Raw genomic sequence first — 20,020 nt, forward strand, 5'->3', positions numbered from 1 at the left:
TCACAGTCGGCTTTAATTGGAACCAGCACACTGCAGCCGTATTCTTGGATCTAGCAAAGGCATTCGACAAAGTATGGCACCAGGGCCTACTCTACAAGCTTATAAAAGCTAACATACCCATAAACATCGTAAGACTGATCAAATCCTATCTCTCAGACAGATACATGCAAATAAAAATCAATGGAATTATATCATCCAGAAGAAAAATTCTGCAGGTGTATCCCAAGGCTCTTTTCTGGCTCCCCTACTCTTCTCAATCTATGTAGCTGATATCACACAAAACCCAAGAACAACCATCACTGCCTTATATGCCGATGATACGGCAATATCGTCCAGATCTCTCAGCCCCAAGCTGGAAACCAAAAGACTACACGATAGCATCTCCTCTCTTGCAAAGTGGTTCTCAGATTGCAGGATTCAGGTCAATCCTCAGCTATGCTTTTTAAAAGATGAAAAGTACCCATCAATGAGGACATCCAATTCTATGGGGAAAAGATTCCATGGCAAACAGAAACCACGTATCTGGGAGTTAGACTGGACAAAAGACTTAGATTCAACAGTCACATTAAACTGATCTGCAGCAAGACATCTAGAGTCATAGCACAGCTATACCCCATGATCAACTGCAAAAGTAAACTTCACCCACAAAATAAACTACTAATATACAAGATGGTGTTACGTCCTGTAATCACGTATAGCTCCCCAGCGTGGAGCCACACCTCACAGTCTAATATCCTAAAACTCCAGAGGATACAAAATAAATGCCTACGGATGATCTTGGATGCACCGTGGTATGTCAGAAATACACAGATCTATCGCGATACCAAAATCCCATACATAGCCCCCCCTACTACATGACTTAGCAGAGAGGTTTTTCACTAAAGCAGTTCGCTCATCCTAATCCACTGATCAGTCAAGCTTCAGAAAACGATGAGACAGTCTACAACAAGCACAAAAGACCGAAAACAATCTGCTCCCAGCTGAAATCAACTAACTACACTGCTACAAAGGGAGAGCATAAAGCTCAAAACTACTCCATTCATCTGTACACCAACCCAGACAAAGGGGAATATAAAAGCATATTTGCTTCGCCCATCCAGTCAGTAACGCTGAACGTTGATAGTTAAAATTTAATGGGATACGCCCCTTAACGAAAACTGCTTTGTAAAGCTTATTGATTATGGGTACCAACCGCTAGATGTCGATTCAGTTAGATGTATGAAAGTTGGGCTACCTCTCTGAAATCTACCTTGGTTGCCTGCGTTCCACGGGAGCAGTCGTAGGGAGTGGACCATGGAAAAGACCATTGATTTTTATTTCGAAACAAATATTGACCAATCACGATCTAGCCGTGGTTTCTGCCCGAAATACCGGAACGCAATGCCAGCATAGAAAATGATCGAGATGCTGTAAATTGTTGAAAGTGTTCGTAGTTTTGCGATAAACCGATTAATTATACTTTTTTTTTTTAAATCTTCATAGAAGCTTTTGAATACGAAAAGACAAGATATTATTTTAAAGGTTAGTTAATATTCTTTATGGCATGTTGTTATTACTCGTTCTTAAAAAAGGGTTTTACTTTGGGGGTAACATGTTTGAGAAACAACCATAAGGTATGCCACGATATCCCGTTTATTTGGTTGCACCACAAACTATAGTATTAATCATGCACAGACATGTGACAAACTTTACTTATTGCACACATCGCTAATTTAGATAATTGAAAGATTTCTGTCATAAATTGAATAGAAGATGCTACATTGCAGCCCAAAAACGTGTTCACTCGTGTTTCCATTTCTTCCGATTTATGTACAGCTGCAGGTTCTAAGATAAGATATATACAGAAAAACCTATTGGGGTAAAAATGCTGTTAATTCAAATAACACTAAATTGTCGAATTATGAGTGGTTCGATAGAAAAAAAAAAAAACTTCAAATACTCAAAAAATATTCCGAATTCATCATGAACGTTTAATTTATGTTACGTACAGTTAAAAAAAAAAAAAAAAAAAAAAAAATGTGCATCACCCAGTAACTTTTTTCAGTTATCCAATTCAACCAACAAGGTATCTTCTTGAAATGTTAAACAGTAATTTGTATTCAAATTTTAATTAAAATGAATTCAAATTAACGATTGCGGTTATCAGCATGAAAACTAATAAGTATTACCGAGTTCATTTTGTGTACTCTCTTAATGTCTAAACATTACTCATTCTGGAATTTAAGTATAATTCAGATAACCATCCAGTAACCACTTGCTGCATTCATCATATTTGGATTAATGGCAAGGAGCTATGGAATTGATATGAAAACATAAGCTAATGCACTTTTTTGTACTAGTATTTAAGATCCAGAAAAACGCTATACTGAATGTTTTTTTTTTTGTTGTTTTGTTTTCAGTAAGATGATAGCTTCTGAAGTCAAATTTGATATGTGCATTTTATTTGATCCAAAGCGTTGTTTAAGGGACTAATGGAATTGGAGAAGGTTTCAAGTGAGTGAAATGGGTGTATTTAGAATATTAGCTATTCTGGCTCAGGAGCCATTAGAGGCTGAGAAGGCTCATGATGTTGTTGTCATGAAATACCTCTGATGGTTGCTATAGATGAAGTAGGGACAACCCCACATTGACATTCATAGCCTTGCTGTGAATGTCAGTGTGGGGGTTGGAGGAAATTTACCTACATGTTTTAAGGGAATGTGCTAAGGAACTGATAGTGCCATTGACCTGGTGGTTTAATCAGTGTTTTGCAGTTGTAAGAGTAAGATAGTATTGTAACATAAAGGCAACCAAAATGCAACCATTATACCATATTTCCTTTAATGAAAAATTTTGTAAGAGAATGATTATAGAAGGTGATTATAGAAATTGGTGGATGATGTGAGATTTATTTATTTATTTATTTATTTTTTTGGGGGGTGTCTAGAATGGACTGGATAAAGAACAGCCTTTTGTCAGTAATCAAGTAATTTTATAATAAAACAGAACATGAGAAATGCAGTGAATAAGTTTAGATAAATAGTTAATAGATTGGATTGATGATTACTTATCCAATAGATATCAGAGAGTTGCATGAGGAGCAATCAAAAGGAAGATAATAAACAGGATTGTGCAGTGCTGAGTACTGATGCCATTACTGTTAACTTTTTTTTTTTTGTTAATGGTTTATAAATGCATTGCAAAGGGATAATCATTTGTATTCAAATTTGGGGAGCAGTATCAGAAATGATACTGATATAGTGGCTTTGCTAATTTAGTGTAGGATTAATATACTTTTAAACTTCGGGATTTAGAGATGAAAAGGTTGTGCCTTCTGTTAGGGTAACTTTATTTTGTATTATTTATTTGTTTATTAATTAGTCCTAAGCATGAGCAATGCAGTTCTATAGCATATTAGTGCATGCAGGCAAATGTGGCAAAAGAAGGAACCTATTGACATTTTTCTTGAATAGCTGGAGGTTGGTACACTCTGAGGAAGGCAGATGCAGGTTCAGTATTTGAAGTTAGACTGTGAAGGATGGGCAGTTCATTTTAACACACCCAACAGAAAGTAGAGGAATGATGGATATCAGTTTGGTGAAGCAATGTAAAAGTACCTTTAGATTTAAATAGGCTGAAGATGAATAAATGAGTGGTGAACCAATTTAATGTAGGTGAATAAGGTTTTAAACTTTGGGATTTAGAAATGGGCCATTTCTTCTGTTAATGTAACTTTTTTTAGTTGTCCTAAACATGAGCTATGGAAAAACCTATAGCTCATTATAGATACATACTTGAAACAGATAGTGCTCAAAGTAAGTCATTGAGTAAAGGATCATCAGTCGTCTGATGAATTGCCCTCCTCTAGGCATCATCAAGAATTTTAAGTAAGTTTTTGGTATACCATCTTATACACGTGAACAGTATTCTAAGAATGGATAGATTTGAGATTTATAGAGTTAGTAGGCTGGATGGATGAAGAAGTAGTGTATTGACTAGAAAAGAATGCCAATCCAAGAAGAGAAAGAGGTCTGATCCTCTCTGGGTGAGTTGTGTATTATTGAAGGTAAAGGATGTTGAAATAATATCCTTTTTGTGGAAAAGAAGGCGAGACCTTTTGGAAGCATTGAAGATGAATGTGATCCTCATCCCATTGAAAACTGGTATGGAGATCAGTGTTTAAGGTACAAAATCTATAACAATAGATCTTGAACCTTAGGATGTTTGAGTACTATAAGGTTTTTCAAATGAGTAGGTTGGAGTATTATCAGCAAAACTGTAGACAGGATAGCTGGTCATTGAGAAAAGGTTATTTTTATGTAGGAGAAAGGGGATATGCAGAGTCCTGAGGCACCCTTGTTGGTAAGATTGAAGGGAGGAAACCATAGACTATGATATATAGTGAGCAACCAAGAGAAAGCTTGCTACCTAATTATAGAGAGTGTATAGTAGACCAAAGGATTGCAATTTATTGTGTAGGTCTTGATACCAATGATCATATACTCTGAAAATGTCAAGAGCAATAGCCATGTTACTCCATGATGTGTGTAGTGCAAGTGATGTAGGCTAAGACATCTAGAGCAACAGAATCCATGCTGTGGTCATTGATTAACTGGTAGGTCTCTAAATAATGAAGAATTTGACTGTTCATGACTTCCATTATTTTAGACTGTGGTAAGAGTTGATGGTTTGGTAGTTTGCAAACTTTTTTAGGAATAGGTTGGATATATGCTTGCTTCCATGTATTGGGATAAGTGCCAGCTCATTATTAAATAGTGTAGAGATTATGTAGGACAGTATGATAGATGATTTGTCTTGATCATTTATGCAGGTTGCAGGAGCAGAATGATGCCAGGAGGTCAGCTTTACTTTTAGTGTTGTAACAATGGTGCCATTTAGATAAGAGGTGGAAGGTCAGTGAGCAGAAGTTGAGTTTGATGGCCTTTGCATAAGATCAGAAAGTGTGACTGTCATTTGAACAGGAGCATCATTTTCTGATATCAGCCCTTTCAGAGTTAATTTGCTGATTAATGTTGGTTGTTTGCAAAGCTGGAGTTCTTGCTGCAAGTCACCTGTACTCTGTCGAATTTTTATGTAGAACTGCCTTTATGCAAAGCCACTTGGAAGTGAATGGGAATTTTGAATGGAGTGGAAAATGAAGGCCTTCATGCCTTTGAGAATAATGGCACGAATGCCATTATTCTCATCTATCATCTAAATGATATAAAAAGTTGTTCAAAGACTAGACAGCAGATATGAGAGTTCTGAGAAAAAATTATGGAAGTGAACAGATTGCATCAATGCAGAATCATATTAGCATTCAGGAATGTGTGAGCAGAGTAAACCTAAGGTGGTATAGTCATTTACACAGCAGCAAACTTTAAACAGGTGTTTGATGCTAGGATGGCAGGAAAAATATCTGTAGGAAGATCAAGATTTAGGTCGATTGATTCATTAAAATGCTGAAAGATCAAAATATCTCACAATATTGAAGTCCAAACAAATAGCAGATTAATGTGGAGGAAAATTGTGAATAGGAGGTTAATAATATAAGCTTTATAATGTGGTATTGCCTAGACTCCTATACGGTAGAAGTCTTTCATTGTCTGGTAAAATACCACCACCATGCTTATTCAGATGCCTGAAGTGGCTCACTACCATGTTTTGGTCTTCAGGACAAAAGCTGTAGCTCTTTTCTTCCTTCCTCCTCCCTTCTTCTCACATTCCATGTAGGTGACATCCTTCAACGCCATGCCAAATATACTGTAGGGACCTAGACCCTTCTCTCACTAGAAGGTACAGCAGTAAAAGTTTCATTAGTTGGATGCTAGTTAGTGCATGTGAACAGAATCTGATAGTAATGAAATCAGAGGTTTCTTAATCAGCTAGTGATCCTGCTACCACTTTCCCTTGCTTCAGTTTATACCTGGAGGGAGTTCAGCATAGTGGTATGCAGGGAATGGTGGTAACTGTTGAAACCATGTTTGGTCAGAAGACTGGGTTCCTTCTGTGAGTGGTATATCTGCATGTTTCACCTTGCAATGCATTCCCCTACTCTTGAACTCTCCTCCCCACACACAATGAAGGACATGACTTATTGAAATAAGGTTATACTGCAGATCACAAAAGATCTTAAAAAAAAAAATCCAAATATTAACAATCCTCATAAAAATAGTTTCTACATCCCCTCTGTGAACATATGCAGCCTCAACAGCAATTTAAATTGTGAGCATCACTACTTATGGTCATCGAAATCAGACTGAGCTTCTGATCCCAAGATAAGGCCATTGGCTGCAACTTCTGCCAACCCATGCTTCCACAACTGTTGCATTCAAATGGAAATATTCTAGCGTCATCTCAAAGGCAAGGCTAACTTCCTAACAAGTATTTAGGCTTATGTGCAGGTTTTAGGTTTGATAGAATGCATACAGCACAGAAAACAATTAAACACAAGTTGAATGGATCCTACATTTTATCTCTCACAGAGACAATCTTAAAATTGGAAAAGCCCAAACACTCAAAACAATAAGTGGAAAAAGTTGGACTAAAAGCCTCAAGTCCTATGAGGAGTACCGACCTCTATGGGCACTTCTGGCTAGCCTTAGCCTTTAATTCTTAGGCCCAAGCCAGCCTTAGCTTGGACCTAAGAATTAAAGCTTTCCAAATCTTGTGAAGTTGAACACAACCATATTTATAAAGATTAGGTTGGTTTTTCAAATCTGGTGCTGAATTCAAGAAAAGTCTTTCAAGTTTTTTGTTGTGGTTAGGCATAGTAGTTTTTTCCCATTTGATTTTGTGCAAGGTATCGTCAACTAGACTTGACTTACCATAGTTCTGGCAGCAGATATATTTCTTGTGTTCTTCTGGTTTGACCATAATAAGATAATTTGCAAAACGAGAAACTTTATAAACAGTTGGAACAGAGAGGAGAGGGATTGGGTCCTTAGGAGAGCAGATAAGGGAAGTGAGCTTTAGATGAAGTTTGAAAGCAGTGGAGAGATATTTCTTTAGAGTTCTGGCTGTTTATTTTGAGGTGCCTTGGAGATAGAGAATAGTAATAGCATTACTGTAGTTCGTATGTTGAGAGAGAGAGATGTGAGAAGATGGTAGGAACAACCAACTTGTTTATCTTTTTTGACATTATAATCATTGGATAGGAAGGACTATAAGTAAAACAGAGTTCAGCAGTAAAGGTAGCCTGGGTGGAACAGAGGTTGGAGGCTCTGTTGACAAGGAATTTGATGACATCATATTGTTGAGGATAGTGGGAAAGTTCTGTCTCCTTTTGTGGAAAGGATGCCATTGCAAAGATGTGTGATTAGAGTATCTAAAAAGCAGGTTATTATTATTTTCTTTTTCTGCAGTGAACTGGATTGTGGGGTGTTGAGGCAGAGGAGGGAATCTGATGTGTCTGAGCCATGTGGCCAAATAGAGAACATATCATCAATGTATCTTAGCCAGATAGAAGGTTTGAGAAGGGCAGTATCAAGGGCAGATAAATGTTCCATATAAAAATTGGCTAGAGGGGAGAATAACCCATGGCTGTTCGCTGTATCTGTTTATATATGGTTCTCAGAAGAAAACATTAAAAAAGACTTCTGAAAAATGTCACTTTTTGGCCTCCTGACAGTTAAAAGAGCACTTGGTTTAGTCCCCCCCTCAAATATATGGATTAGCTAAAATTCATATATAAAAAACTTTTAACTTTCTGTAAAGCTAACTGCAGTCATACTTGATCTTATCGATATCGGCTCCTTATTTACTAGTATCTCCTTTTTGACACTTCAATTTTACTGAAAAATGCTTCTTCCCCTCCTCCTTGCCACATCACCAATCTTTTCAGTTTTGCAATTCATGCTGGCTACTTCTCTTGGAAGGGTACCATATATAAACAGATAGAGAAGACAGATATGAGGTCCCCCTCTAGCTAATTTTTATTTGAATTTCCTAATGACACTCATTCTTTCTCAGTTCACAGAAAACTAACCTACACAAGTAGAAAGAGACATAAACTTTCTCACCATCCCACACTCAACAATATGGTATTATCAAAATCCTTGTGAATAGAGCCTCCAACCTCTTGTCTGCCTAAGCTTCCCTTTTAGCTGAACTCTTCTTTATTTGCCTGACCTTCGTTATCCAATGATTACAATGCCAAAAGAGATTAAATTTGTTGTTCCTCATCTCTCTCTTTCTCTCTCTCTCTCAACATATAGAATGGTAATGCTATTACTATTCTCTATATTCGGGGCACCTCAGAAAAAATAGCCAGAATTCTAAAGAAATGTAATATTTTTACTGCTTTCAAACCTCATCTGAAGCTGGCTGCCCTTATCCATTCTCCTAAGGATCCAATCCCCCCCCCCCCCTGTTCCTGGTGTTTACAAGGTTCCTTGTTCTTGCAAATTATATTGTTGATAGATCTCTCAAACTGAGAGGTCTCCCAACATTTGCCTAGAAGAACACAGATATATGTGCGTTAACTGGGTCAGTTGGGTCTAATTGACCTTGCAAAGGATCAAATGAAAAAAAAAAAACAAAACTGCTATGCTTCACTACAGTAAATATAAACACGAAAGACTTTTCTTGGAATCAGCAGATTTGAAAAAAACCAACCTAATCTCAGTAAATATAATTGTCTTAAACTTCCCATGATTTGGGAAACCTTAATTCTTAGGTCTCCTAACCAGACAGCACCTGTAAAGTGCACTCCTCATAAGACTTTAGGATTTTATTATTATTATTACGTGACACCTCTAAGGAGTCCAACGTGACACCTCTAAGGAGTCCAAAGATTCATCTAGGGCAGTGATGGCAAACCTATGTCAGTGCTGAAACCCTCAAGTGTGTCAGCACTGACACACTTGAGGGTTTCAGATGACACACCTTGGATGTTGAAAGATATTGGTATTCTGATGAAAAAACTGCGATAAATCATGTAAGATTGCTCTCAGTTAAGGCAAGAAAAGTCATTAAATGTAATGTAAGTTTGTAATTTCACTTTATTAAATTAATTGTATAATATGAATTCATAGATTTTATATCAATGTCCTATTAAATAAATAGCCTAATATGATAGGTATAAGTCACCATCTATGATTATGTAGTTAATTTTATAATACATGTATGCAAGTGGCACATCAACAACGTCAATATTTAAAAAAAAAGTTGTTTGACACACCTGGGTAAAAAGGTTCGGCATCATTGATCTAGGGAGTCCAAAGATTCATTGCACCTACTTTACAAATCTCCATCACCACCACCACCGCCACTAGTATTTTTTGTCTGTAAATTTTATGTGTTTTGAAGGCCAATTTGTTTGTGTGCGGGATGAAAAAACCCTAGTTCTGGGAGAAAAAACCCTGCTACCTCTGTTGTGGGATTGGCTAACTCGCCTTCAATTAAAAAAAACAAACAAACTTATAAAGATTCCTCTTGTCACAATGAGAATCAAACTTAGGCATTTTCCAATCGATGAGCACTGAACTCCTGAAATAATTAAAAAAAAAAAGTTTTAGTTTAACTTCCCCCCCCCCCTCCCCCCCACTGATTTTGTGTTACTTTACAACTTTAAGATGTATTCCTGGTAATGTCTCTGTGACAGAGATGAAATATAGGATCCATTGAACTTCTGTTCAATGTTTCTCTGGAGAGCTCATTCATGTCTTCATGTATTCATTTCATTAAACTTAATAATTGATTTATTATTATTACATGACACCTTCAGGGAGTCCAATGACTCATCGAGGGAGGGAGGGCACCACTCAGTTCACCAACTACAACGAACCAACTACAATCATCTACACCAATGCCATCTACTGCCCACCACTACCACTTGTATCTTCACAGACAATCGCAAACATCCACACCCACGGCGGGATTTGAACCCGCAGCCTTTTAGCTGGAGAGCAGATATGCTAACCACTCAGCCAACCAGGCTGGCAATTTACTAGCATCATTCTTATCTTCTAATTCCTGCATTGCTGACTGCTGCAAAGTACTGTCCACTCCACCAAGAACTACTTACTTCATGCTTTTCTAGTTTTCCAACAAAAATCAGAAGAATTCTGAAATAACTTGGACATGAATAAGGCTTTTAGTCATGAGGGCTGTCACCTATTGTGTTGAAAACTTGTACTTCTTTATGATTGCACATCCTATGTCACCTCTTCAATCTTTCTTACTTGATTGGCATATTTATCCTACAACTCAGAAATGGGCTTACATTCTGCCCATTTCAAAGAAATGTGATAACTAAGCCAGCAAACTACCACTAATTGCTCTCACTTCCATTCTCAAACTATGAAGGTCATCAACAGCCTGGAGACCTACCAGCTCATTAGTGATCAACAATATGGATTCTGCTACTCTTGATTTTACAGCTGAACCTCCAAAACCATTCTGGAATAAATTTGAGAAACTCATGTGGTCACTCTTGATGAAGGCATCTGATCTGGTCTGGCAGTGGTCTGTTTTTATCCTTTTTTGCAACTGAGTCATTAGCTTAGCTTCCTCTACGGTCATTCTGTACTACAGGAATATCCCAGGGCTCTGTTCTTTCACCCACTGTCATCTTGTACATAAAGCCCTGCTCTTATTGAATTCAGAGCCTATTCATAAGTATGTTAATTACAATACACTCACTCTTCCCTCTTATTTGACAAACTTTTTACTGTCCAATCATTAGAACCCTCAAGATCCTCCATAACAAATCCCTCATCTGATCGCCTTACTGTTCTTCACTGGGGTGAGGATAACCTGGTGAATGCTACTATAGTCCTGTATAATTTCCTGCAAGAAAGAAATATTTCATATCACTTCTTATTTTTGATAATCCTCAGATATCAAAACATGATCAGATTTCTCTTCTTAGAATGAACCTCACTTCTAGCCTTTTCTACCACAAACTCATCTAAGGCATATTTAAGTCATCTAAGTCAGTGGCCAGATCAGTTTGAAAGCACCAGTTCTCGTCTGATCACTGAAGTTTAAGTAAACCTGAGCCCAGTTGGTACTTGGGAGGATGACCAATACCTTTTCATCAGATGCTTTAATGATCAATGCTCTGCTGTATTGGCCACCATTCCTCCACTTTCTTTTAAAACTATAAGAACAAGAGCAGCTGCTGATCAATATCTATTTACTATCACCCCTCCAAACTTTTTAGGCCTAATTTCATCTCTTTCTTCCTCAAAGAGTACCTTTGACCTGTTCAAAAACATGTCAGCAAATTTCTTCTTTCTTCTTATCTACACTCTGCAGTAATGTACTATAAGTCTTTGATCTTTCTTTTGTAGGCCAGATATAAAGAATGTTTCACATACATTCCTTTGAGGATACATATTGGGAATTTGATGATATATAATACACGAGTGATTGTTCGACTTATAGTACATTGGTATCATGGATGTGTAGAAAAAAGAAACTTGGTAGTGATGGATTTGATGATTGTAGTTTGTCTTCGTCAGGAAATGATGAGCGAGGAGATCCCAGAGGATAGCAGCAGAAGACCAGAAAAAGAAATGAAGAAAACTTTGTTTTTTTTTAAGTTCTCAGTAAGGCTGCCATTAAAACTATTCATTAAAACTTGGTGCTTAGAGTTTACAACTGAACTACGAATTGGTAGTGATGATTACCTGTGCTGCATGTGTTTCAGGGAAATTACTAATACCAATCACCGGCCAGGTTGGCTGAGTGGTTAGTGTATCCGCTCCCGACGTGGGCATGGATGTTTGTGATTGTGAAAATAATAGTGGTGATGGTGGACAGTAGATGGTGTTGGTGTAGATGAGGCGGTTTGTGGATGAAGTTGAGTGGTGGAGAAGGAGAGCTGTAGAGTAGGTGCCCTCCCTCGATGAGTCTTAGGACTCCCTGGAGGTGTCAAAAAATAATAATAAATATAGGTAACCCTCGTATAACGCGGATGTTAGGTTCCATAGAAATGCCGCGTTATACGTGACTTAGATCACATAAAAAAAAGTAGGTGTAGGTTCTGAAATCATTTTTTTTAAATAATATAAACAACAATGACATATCCAACAAAAACAATATTTTTATTTAATTCAGTTAATTCATGTAAGTTAAGAAAACAAACTATGAGACAAATACGTAGTATAAAATTATAAAAATTACAAATTATACATAAATTTCATTGCACATAATGCATAAATGTTTTAGCTTTTTGCTTTAGAAATGCATAAATATGCGCTTCATAAAAATGAACCGCATATTTTAATCTTCATCACTGACTTCAGAAATAACATTTCGTAGATGTTCTTTAAGTGGCCGGAGGTCGTCACCACTTGAAATCTCTTGGACGTCATTTGTACAATTCTCATTGCATACTTTGGCTGGTTTAGTCATCAAGAAGTCGGTAATAAGACTTGGCTTTCCACTATGCTGCAATTTTTTATTAAATTCATAATATGGCGCTAAACAAATATCCAGTTGTCTCGTGAATTTTCCCGAGTGCTCCATTGAGGGATCATTATCCATAAAATAACCTTCTTGCCAAGTCCAATCCTTTTGCTAATTTCTTTAACGGATTCATCATAATCAGAATCTTCGGCAGAACTTTTCCTGTCATTTGGTTCAACGCCATCTATTAATTGCACCAGTTCCTCCTCATTTAAATCTGTTTCTCCATCAATTAATTCACTAATTTCGTTTCAACCATATCGCAAAAGCCCTCTCCACCAAAAATGTGTGCGACGTTTATTATGAAAAAAATATGGCTTCAGGCCATATTTTTTTCCAGCGTAGAGGGTTGTAATTCCTTAATGGACAGAGAAATAATTTTTACACAATTCAATATTGAAAACTTTTTCTACCTTGAGGCAGTGTCATGTTTGGATTAGATTCTATTTTTTCCAAAATTAATTGAAATGTTCGTCGAATATAATATGACTTAAATGTTGATATTATTCCTTGGTCGAGTGGTTGAATAAGTGAAGTAATATTATGCGGAAAACAAGTTATTTTAATATTCAGATGGCTTAAATTTGTTGGGTGGCCTGGTGCGTTATCTAAAATTAGCAGACTTTTGAAGTCCATATTCTTTTTCTTTGTGTAACTTTCTACATTGGGTACAGAACACTTGAAAAACGAATTTTCAAACATGCTATCTGTAACCCATGTCTTTTTGTTGGCCTGCCAATAAACAGGTAGGGTGGACTTGTCGAGCCCTTTCATTGCACGAGGATTTACAGATCAGTTAATAAACATTGGTTATGTCATGTAATCACCTGATGCATTACTACAAAACAGTAGAGTAATTCTATCTTTGGAAACTTTGAATCCAGGAGCTGATCTTTCATTTTTCGAAATATAGGTGCGTTTTGGCATTTTTTCCAATATAACCAAAATTCATCCGCATTGAACACCTGGTCTGCACTGTAACCACCTTCTTTAATGATTTTTAAAAGTTCTGCTGGGTATTTCCAAGCAGCTTCAATGTCTGCTGATGCTGATTCTCCCTGGATTTTAAGATTATACAAAAAGAAAACTGCTTTTTAAAGTTTTTGAACCAACCCTTACTGGCACAAAATCCATGCTGAGAGATTTCTTCTGAAGAATCTTGATCGAGTTTTAAATGTTTATATACTTTGAGAGCTTTTTGCTTAATAAGGTGATCCTAAGGAATTTTCTTTTGAGTGCAATCTTCTGTTTAAATCATTAGAGATTTCTCCATTTTTTTCTATTAGAATATTGCAAACACGAGCAACACGCTTTGCACTTACCATTGACCCAGCAATAACACTTTCTTGGATTTTATGTTCATTTTGTTTGATTGTTCGAATTGTTGATTCATTTAAATTCAGAGTCCTTGCAACAACTCCTGGTTTTTCTCCAATTTTCAACCGATCCAAGATTTTAATTTTTTCTTTGAGAGAAATGAATTTCCTCTTCAATGTTGTTTTTTTTCCCTTTTGTTGCAGTTTTAGTGGCCATTACAATAAAAATAAACTTTTACATATCTATGTAATTCACCAGAAAATAAACTGCTCAGCTTGAGAATAACACACTTATGATTTTAAATGCACTTTCCTGGCAGAAAATGAAGACAATTTTCAACGATAAACACTTTATACAGTAAACCCTAGATGGCGAACCTATCTAGGGTTTACTGTATAAAGTAAACCATCTAGAGGTGGCACGTCTGAGAATTTTGCTGGCTTGTCAACGATTTACAGGTGATATCCTTTTATACGCTTATAAATTATTCAAGTTTTTTTTTTAATTGTTACAATACGTACAAACTGAATTTTGTTTTACACAAGACAACAGCTATAAAGACATGCATGTGATTGGTGCGGTATTAACAAAAGATCGCACGACCCAAAGACAAAAGCAACCGACAAGTGTTGAGTTGAAATGCTAATTCTCTTCAATCGAATTTCATAACATCTGAAACTGTCATAATAACATTCACTGTTAGTTTTAACACATTCACAACAGGGTGTCATTTATCGTTCCGATGGAACCTCTCATTACTGACTGGCTCAACTCACACAAACGTTTCAACCTTTGGTTAAATTTTATGGCTTCTTGGCAAGCAAACTCACACATTTATTATATTGCATTTCAATTCTTGGTAGTATTTTATTTTAAGTTAGCCTTTGTGATCTGTCATAATGACATCAAGAATTTGAAATGCAATAAAACAAACACTTATTTAATAATTGAAAAATTGGACAATAGTTTTTAGTTAGATACTGTGTTTCGGTGCAACATATGGTTTTGCTTAAGTCTATACAGCATAGTTGCGCTAATTGCTGTATAATTTTGTTGAGAATGACAAAGACTGCAAAAACTTCTGCACAGTACCTTATTCAATGATACAGTAAAACTAAATTCGATACTTATAACTACTTGCACAATATGGGCAGACACAAATTTAACGAAGATAAAATTTGATTTTTCAGTCCCGTGGTTAAAAATATGAAAAAAAAAAAATAAAGGGTTACTAGAAATTGTAGACCTCGTTATATCAAAACCACGTTGAACAAAGGATACTACAATTTGTAGATCACGTTATATCGAAACCGCGTTGTATAAGTACCGCATTATACGAGGGTTACCCGTAATAATAGTTTGAAGAAGAGTTTGAAGAAGCTGTCATGGAAATATTTGTAGAAAATGAATGGAGAAAAAAAACTGTTGAGTGAATGAATGAATGTATGTATGTGTGCAATTAGTTGGTGAGATAAGCATTGAGCAGAAATGGCTGGCATCTTTATATTAGGAATCATGCTAGCCAGTAATCTGACTCTGCTGAATATACTTCTAATTTTTCAAATTTTGAATAAATAATAGAATATTCCTTTGAGGCATACTCTATAGTATGATTCATAGGGAACATATTCATTGCATATAGATGTACTTCTTTTTATCACCATGTTTCATATATGTCATCCAATAGGAACAAGAAAATCGCCTCTTGAAAAGTTTTCCTTTAATGTATGTGATTTCCTTGTCCAGAATTTCATTTTACCAAATCATGGACTCTACAACTGTGTTATAAATAATTTAATAATCCCGACTTTTCAACCTTCGTATAAAATTCATAAAAAATAATTATAAAAATAAACTTCATAAAAAAAATAATTATCTATAACACGGTTGTAGAGTCCATACTTTGTAAAATGAATGCTGATCACCGTATAACACTAAAGGAAAGGATCCTTGTCCAGAACATGAGCAAAAGTTTAGTAAACGGGACAACAAGAAAAAAAATAAACTAAAAAAAAAGGTCCTTTAGAGATTATCAGCATTGAACTTCACCTGGAGAGCTCCCAGCTAATCAGTAATCACCAGGTTTCCACATTTTTTTCTTTTCTACAAATGTTTTCATCATCTCTGATGAGTAGAACTTTAATCCACATACCCCCCCCCCCTTTCCCTCCTGCAATGTCTGCCAAACCTACAATAATGCCAGCCTGGCTGGCCAAGTGGTTAGCATATCCGCTCTCCAGCCAAAAGGCTGCGGGTTCAAATCCCACTGTGGGCATGGATGTTTGTGTTGTCTGTGGAAATACCAGTGGTGGTGTTGGTTGGTGGTAGATGGCATTGGTATAGTTGCAGTCAGTTGGTGGATTAAGTGGTTGAGACAGAGTTGTAGAGCAGATGCCCTCCCTCGATGAGTCTTTGGACTTCTTGGAGGTGTCAAATAATAATAATAATAATGCAAGCAACAGCTACATGCTAACCCATAAATCTGAACTCCAATTTATCTTTCATTCCATCGACAACTGTTCTCTGGAACAGCTTTTCAGAGACTACAACTTTCAGCTTTTCAATAAAACACCAACAGCTTTCATCATTCTTAACCCTGCCCACACTCCTTCCTTACGCACAGTATCAATTTGCTATTGTTTTGCATCCTCTCATATTTTGGAGCAATATTAAAAATATACTCCAGACATTCAGAATATTATTGTCATCTTTATCATATGTGATTCCTTTTATAATACAGGTAACCCTCGTCTAACGCAGTACTTATACAACGCGGTTTCGCTATAATGCGGTCTACAAATTGTAACAACCCTTGTTCAACGCGGTATTTATACAACCCAGTTTCGATATAACGCGGTCTACAAATTGCAGTAACCCTTTATCTTTTCATGTATTTTTCACCTCGTGACTTAAAAATCAAATTTTATCTTTGTTAAATATGTGTCTGCCCGTATCGCGCATGTAGTTATAAGTAGCGAATTTTAGGGGAAATACCTTTAGCACGCATCTACATAAATTATTTACCATGTAAAGTGTTAATTATTGTTGAAAGTTGTCTTCGTTTTCTGCCAGGAAAGCTCATTAGTGTGTTCATCTCAAGCAGAGCACTTTATTTCCTGGTGAGTTACATACAATATGTAATGCCTTTTTCTTTTTTGTAAAAAAAATAGTAATGACTGCTTAGAGGGCTTTTGCGATATGGTGGAAAACGAAATTAGTGAATTAATTAATGAGGAAATGAATTTAAATTAGGAGGAACTAGTACAATTAATAGATGACGTCGAACCAAATGACAGGGAAAGTTCTGTCGAAGATTCTGATTGTGATGAATCTGCTAAAAATTCAGTTTAGAGAAATTAACAGAAGGATTGGACTTGGCAAGAAAGTTAGGAAGCTATTTTACGGATAATGATCCCTCAACGAGGGCTCCGGAAAATTCACGAGACAATTGGATATTTGTTTAGCTCCATATTATGAGCTTAATAAAAAATTGCAGCATAATGGTAAGCAAGGTCTTATTACTGACTTCTTGATAACTAAGCCAGCGGAAGTATGCAATGAGAATTATACAAATGATGTCCCAGAGATTTCAAGTGATGACGACTTCCGGCCACTCGTAAATAAAGACCATCTACGAAATGTTTGTTTTAAAGACAGTGATGATGATTAAAATATGCACTTTATTATGTGCAATGAAGTTTACGTACAATTTGTAATTTTATAAGTTTATACTATATATTTGTTTCATAGTTTTATATGTTTTCTTAATTTACATGAATTACAAGAATTAAATAAAAAATATATTTTTGTTGGGTATGTCATTGTTGTTTATATGATTTAAAAAAAAAAAAAAAAACGATTTCAGAAGCTAACCCTACTTTTTCTATGTAATCTGAGTCTTGCATAACGCGATTTATATAATGTGGCATTTCTATGGAACCTAACATCCGTGTTATACAAGGGTTACCTGTACTCATTCCTCAATTTTTAGCTTTTTTTCAATAGTCATCAGAACATTTTTGCTACCTTCATATTTATTTTCTATATTATTACCAGTCCCCCCCCCCCCTACTATTTTTACAAGTAGTTTAGTTTTCATATGTATTTCACTGTGTGCTTCAGGAACTCTTGATATATATATATATATATATATTATTATTATTTTTTTTTTTTTTCCTGGACTGCCTTTAACATTTTGAGTTGACCTAAAGTTAGAATTTTTCTAACCTTGCAGACAACTTCATCATGACTTACTGGCTTGAACTAAACATTGTTTTCTTTAGATTTTGCCACTGAATTCCCGGTATTTGATTCATGTTTTTGAACGTTTTCATTTTGTATCCAATAATATTTTGTCTGGTTGAGTCTACACTTTGCTTCTAAAAGCTCCTAGATGTTTTATTATTATTATTAATTTTTAACTATACATATTTTTATTTTCAATATATTTATTGAAAATAAAAATATATTGAAATATTGTACAATAAAAATTGAAAACGATTACTGTTTCTAGATACCTTAGTCACCAGATATGGGACAACTCTTATCTTTTATGCTGTTTATAGAAAATCGTGTATCCAAATGTCTAAAAAAAGCACTATGGAGGCCTGTTGTACAACAACTCCTACTACAAAGTGAAAAGAAACTTCTTAATACTTTAGATTATCCAATTTTACTTTATCAAAAGAAATAAAAAGTTGTTCCAAAAAAAAAAAGCAAACTAGAAAGGAGAAGAAAAATTTCTTTCTCTTCACCCTTCTAGTTTGCCTTTTATAGCATATGATGTCAAAATAACATCCCTCCATTGGAAATAATAAAAGCAAGGATGTTTTTATTATTTCCAAGAGATTGATAAGTAGGGAAATAGGGAGGTAGTGCAATGGTGCCAAGTATATCAGTGGCTTAAATTCACATTTTGTCTTTTATACTTTTTTCTTAATTTTTTTACAAAATGATCAGGTATATCTATATTAGATTAAAAAAAACAACAACAACAACTCAGTACCTTAATATGATTGAGGCTGTGCCTTAATTGGAAACCACTAATCTAACCCATAGCTCACCTATGGTACTAATATGGTACAGGTTTACTTTTGTGATGGATTCACATATACTAAAAGAAATTTAAAAAAAATGCTTGATGGCATTTACTTTCCAGATCATAGTAACACAAAGTCTCTCTGTCAGGACAAGGTAACAGTCCATAAATAGGAAGAGAATAATGCCATATGAACAAGCACACAGATTTGGAAATAGTCACAGCAGTGACCAATTGAATGTCATGTTGCAAGTTGATGCTTGCACCTTATAAAATGGGTTATAGCTAAGCAGTGTATCCAGTTACACTATTTTTCAAACATTTCCCTTATAAAACTGTCAGCGAAACAACTTTCAGGTTTAGCAGATAGATTTTTTTGTTCTTTCAAACTTTCCAATACATTTTTTTTTTTTTACTGTTCTTATTACAGAAGGTCTATTACAATGAGAGATAATGAGTGGTTCTGAAGGGAAGGCAGACGTGCAAGTCACACGCCCAAATCCTATACTGGCATCACCGGGATTAGCATTTCCCTTTGGGCCTGCATCAGCACCTCCCCATCCGCACATTACCCAGTGGTGTCGTTTTAGCATTCCAGAGCACTCTCCTTTAAAACCATTCCGTCAAGAACGCCTACAGAGACTTCCTCTACCTCCATCTGTGATGGCAACATCCAACAAAATTGGATCTTCTGTCACCATGTCTGCACCAGTGGTTTCAGGAAAAGGATTAGGTTTAGATGTTGATCCAATTCAGAAAGTTCAGCAATTAGAGAGAAGCTTAGCATTTGTTAAAGAAAGCCATACAATTGTTCTTAAAAGTCTTCATGAAGAAGTAGAACAACTAAAAAGAACTAACAAAGGTAACTGATAATTTTCTGCAATATTATGCAGTGCATAGTTTAAAAAATAATCATGCTTGTAGACCATAAAATTTTGTTGTTTTAATATATGCAGCTTTGAAGTTATTTTTAATTAAAAGCTAATTATGGATTTTCTTTACCACATTTTTATTTCTGTGAGTTTCAAAGTAATGGAATAATCTTTCTGATATCATTCAAACATGTGAAGTTGCAGAACCTAGAAAATTGATATTATTTGGGCGCAAGGTTAAGATCTGTTTATCTTGAAGAGTTAGAGGCTGAAACCTTAGGAGAATACTTCATGTTTAGAAAACAGAAGTGGATGTAATGGAAGATAATAAGTGGAGTAGCAGCTTGATAGGTGAGAGCTGTTGCTGTTTTATTATTTTTTATTCATTTATTTTATT

General features: G+C 35.7%; 1 protein-coding gene across 1 annotated transcript in view; it reads left to right on the plus strand.

The window, feature by feature from the left end:
* Window positions 1-1,294: 1,294 nt before the first annotated feature.
* The window catches only part of LOC150102034 (uncharacterized), a 148,994-nt gene continuing 130,268 nt past the window's right edge, over window positions 1,295-20,020 (plus strand). The window contains exons 1-2 of the mRNA XM_090400925.1: window positions 1,295-1,521; window positions 19,182-19,613. Of these exons, the coding sequence (XP_090257051.1) occupies window positions 19,205-19,613 (409 nt within the window). The 5' untranslated portion in view covers window positions 1,295-1,521; window positions 19,182-19,204. The remainder of the gene's footprint in view (window positions 1,522-19,181; window positions 19,614-20,020) is intronic.

This window comes from Typopeltis vanoorti, chromosome 11 (genome assembly GCF_054136105.1).
Source record: "Typopeltis vanoorti isolate ZY-2024b chromosome 11, IOZ_Tvanoo_1.0, whole genome shotgun sequence".
In the NCBI taxonomy this organism is placed as follows: domain Eukaryota; kingdom Metazoa; phylum Arthropoda; class Arachnida; order Uropygi; family Thelyphonidae; genus Typopeltis; species Typopeltis vanoorti.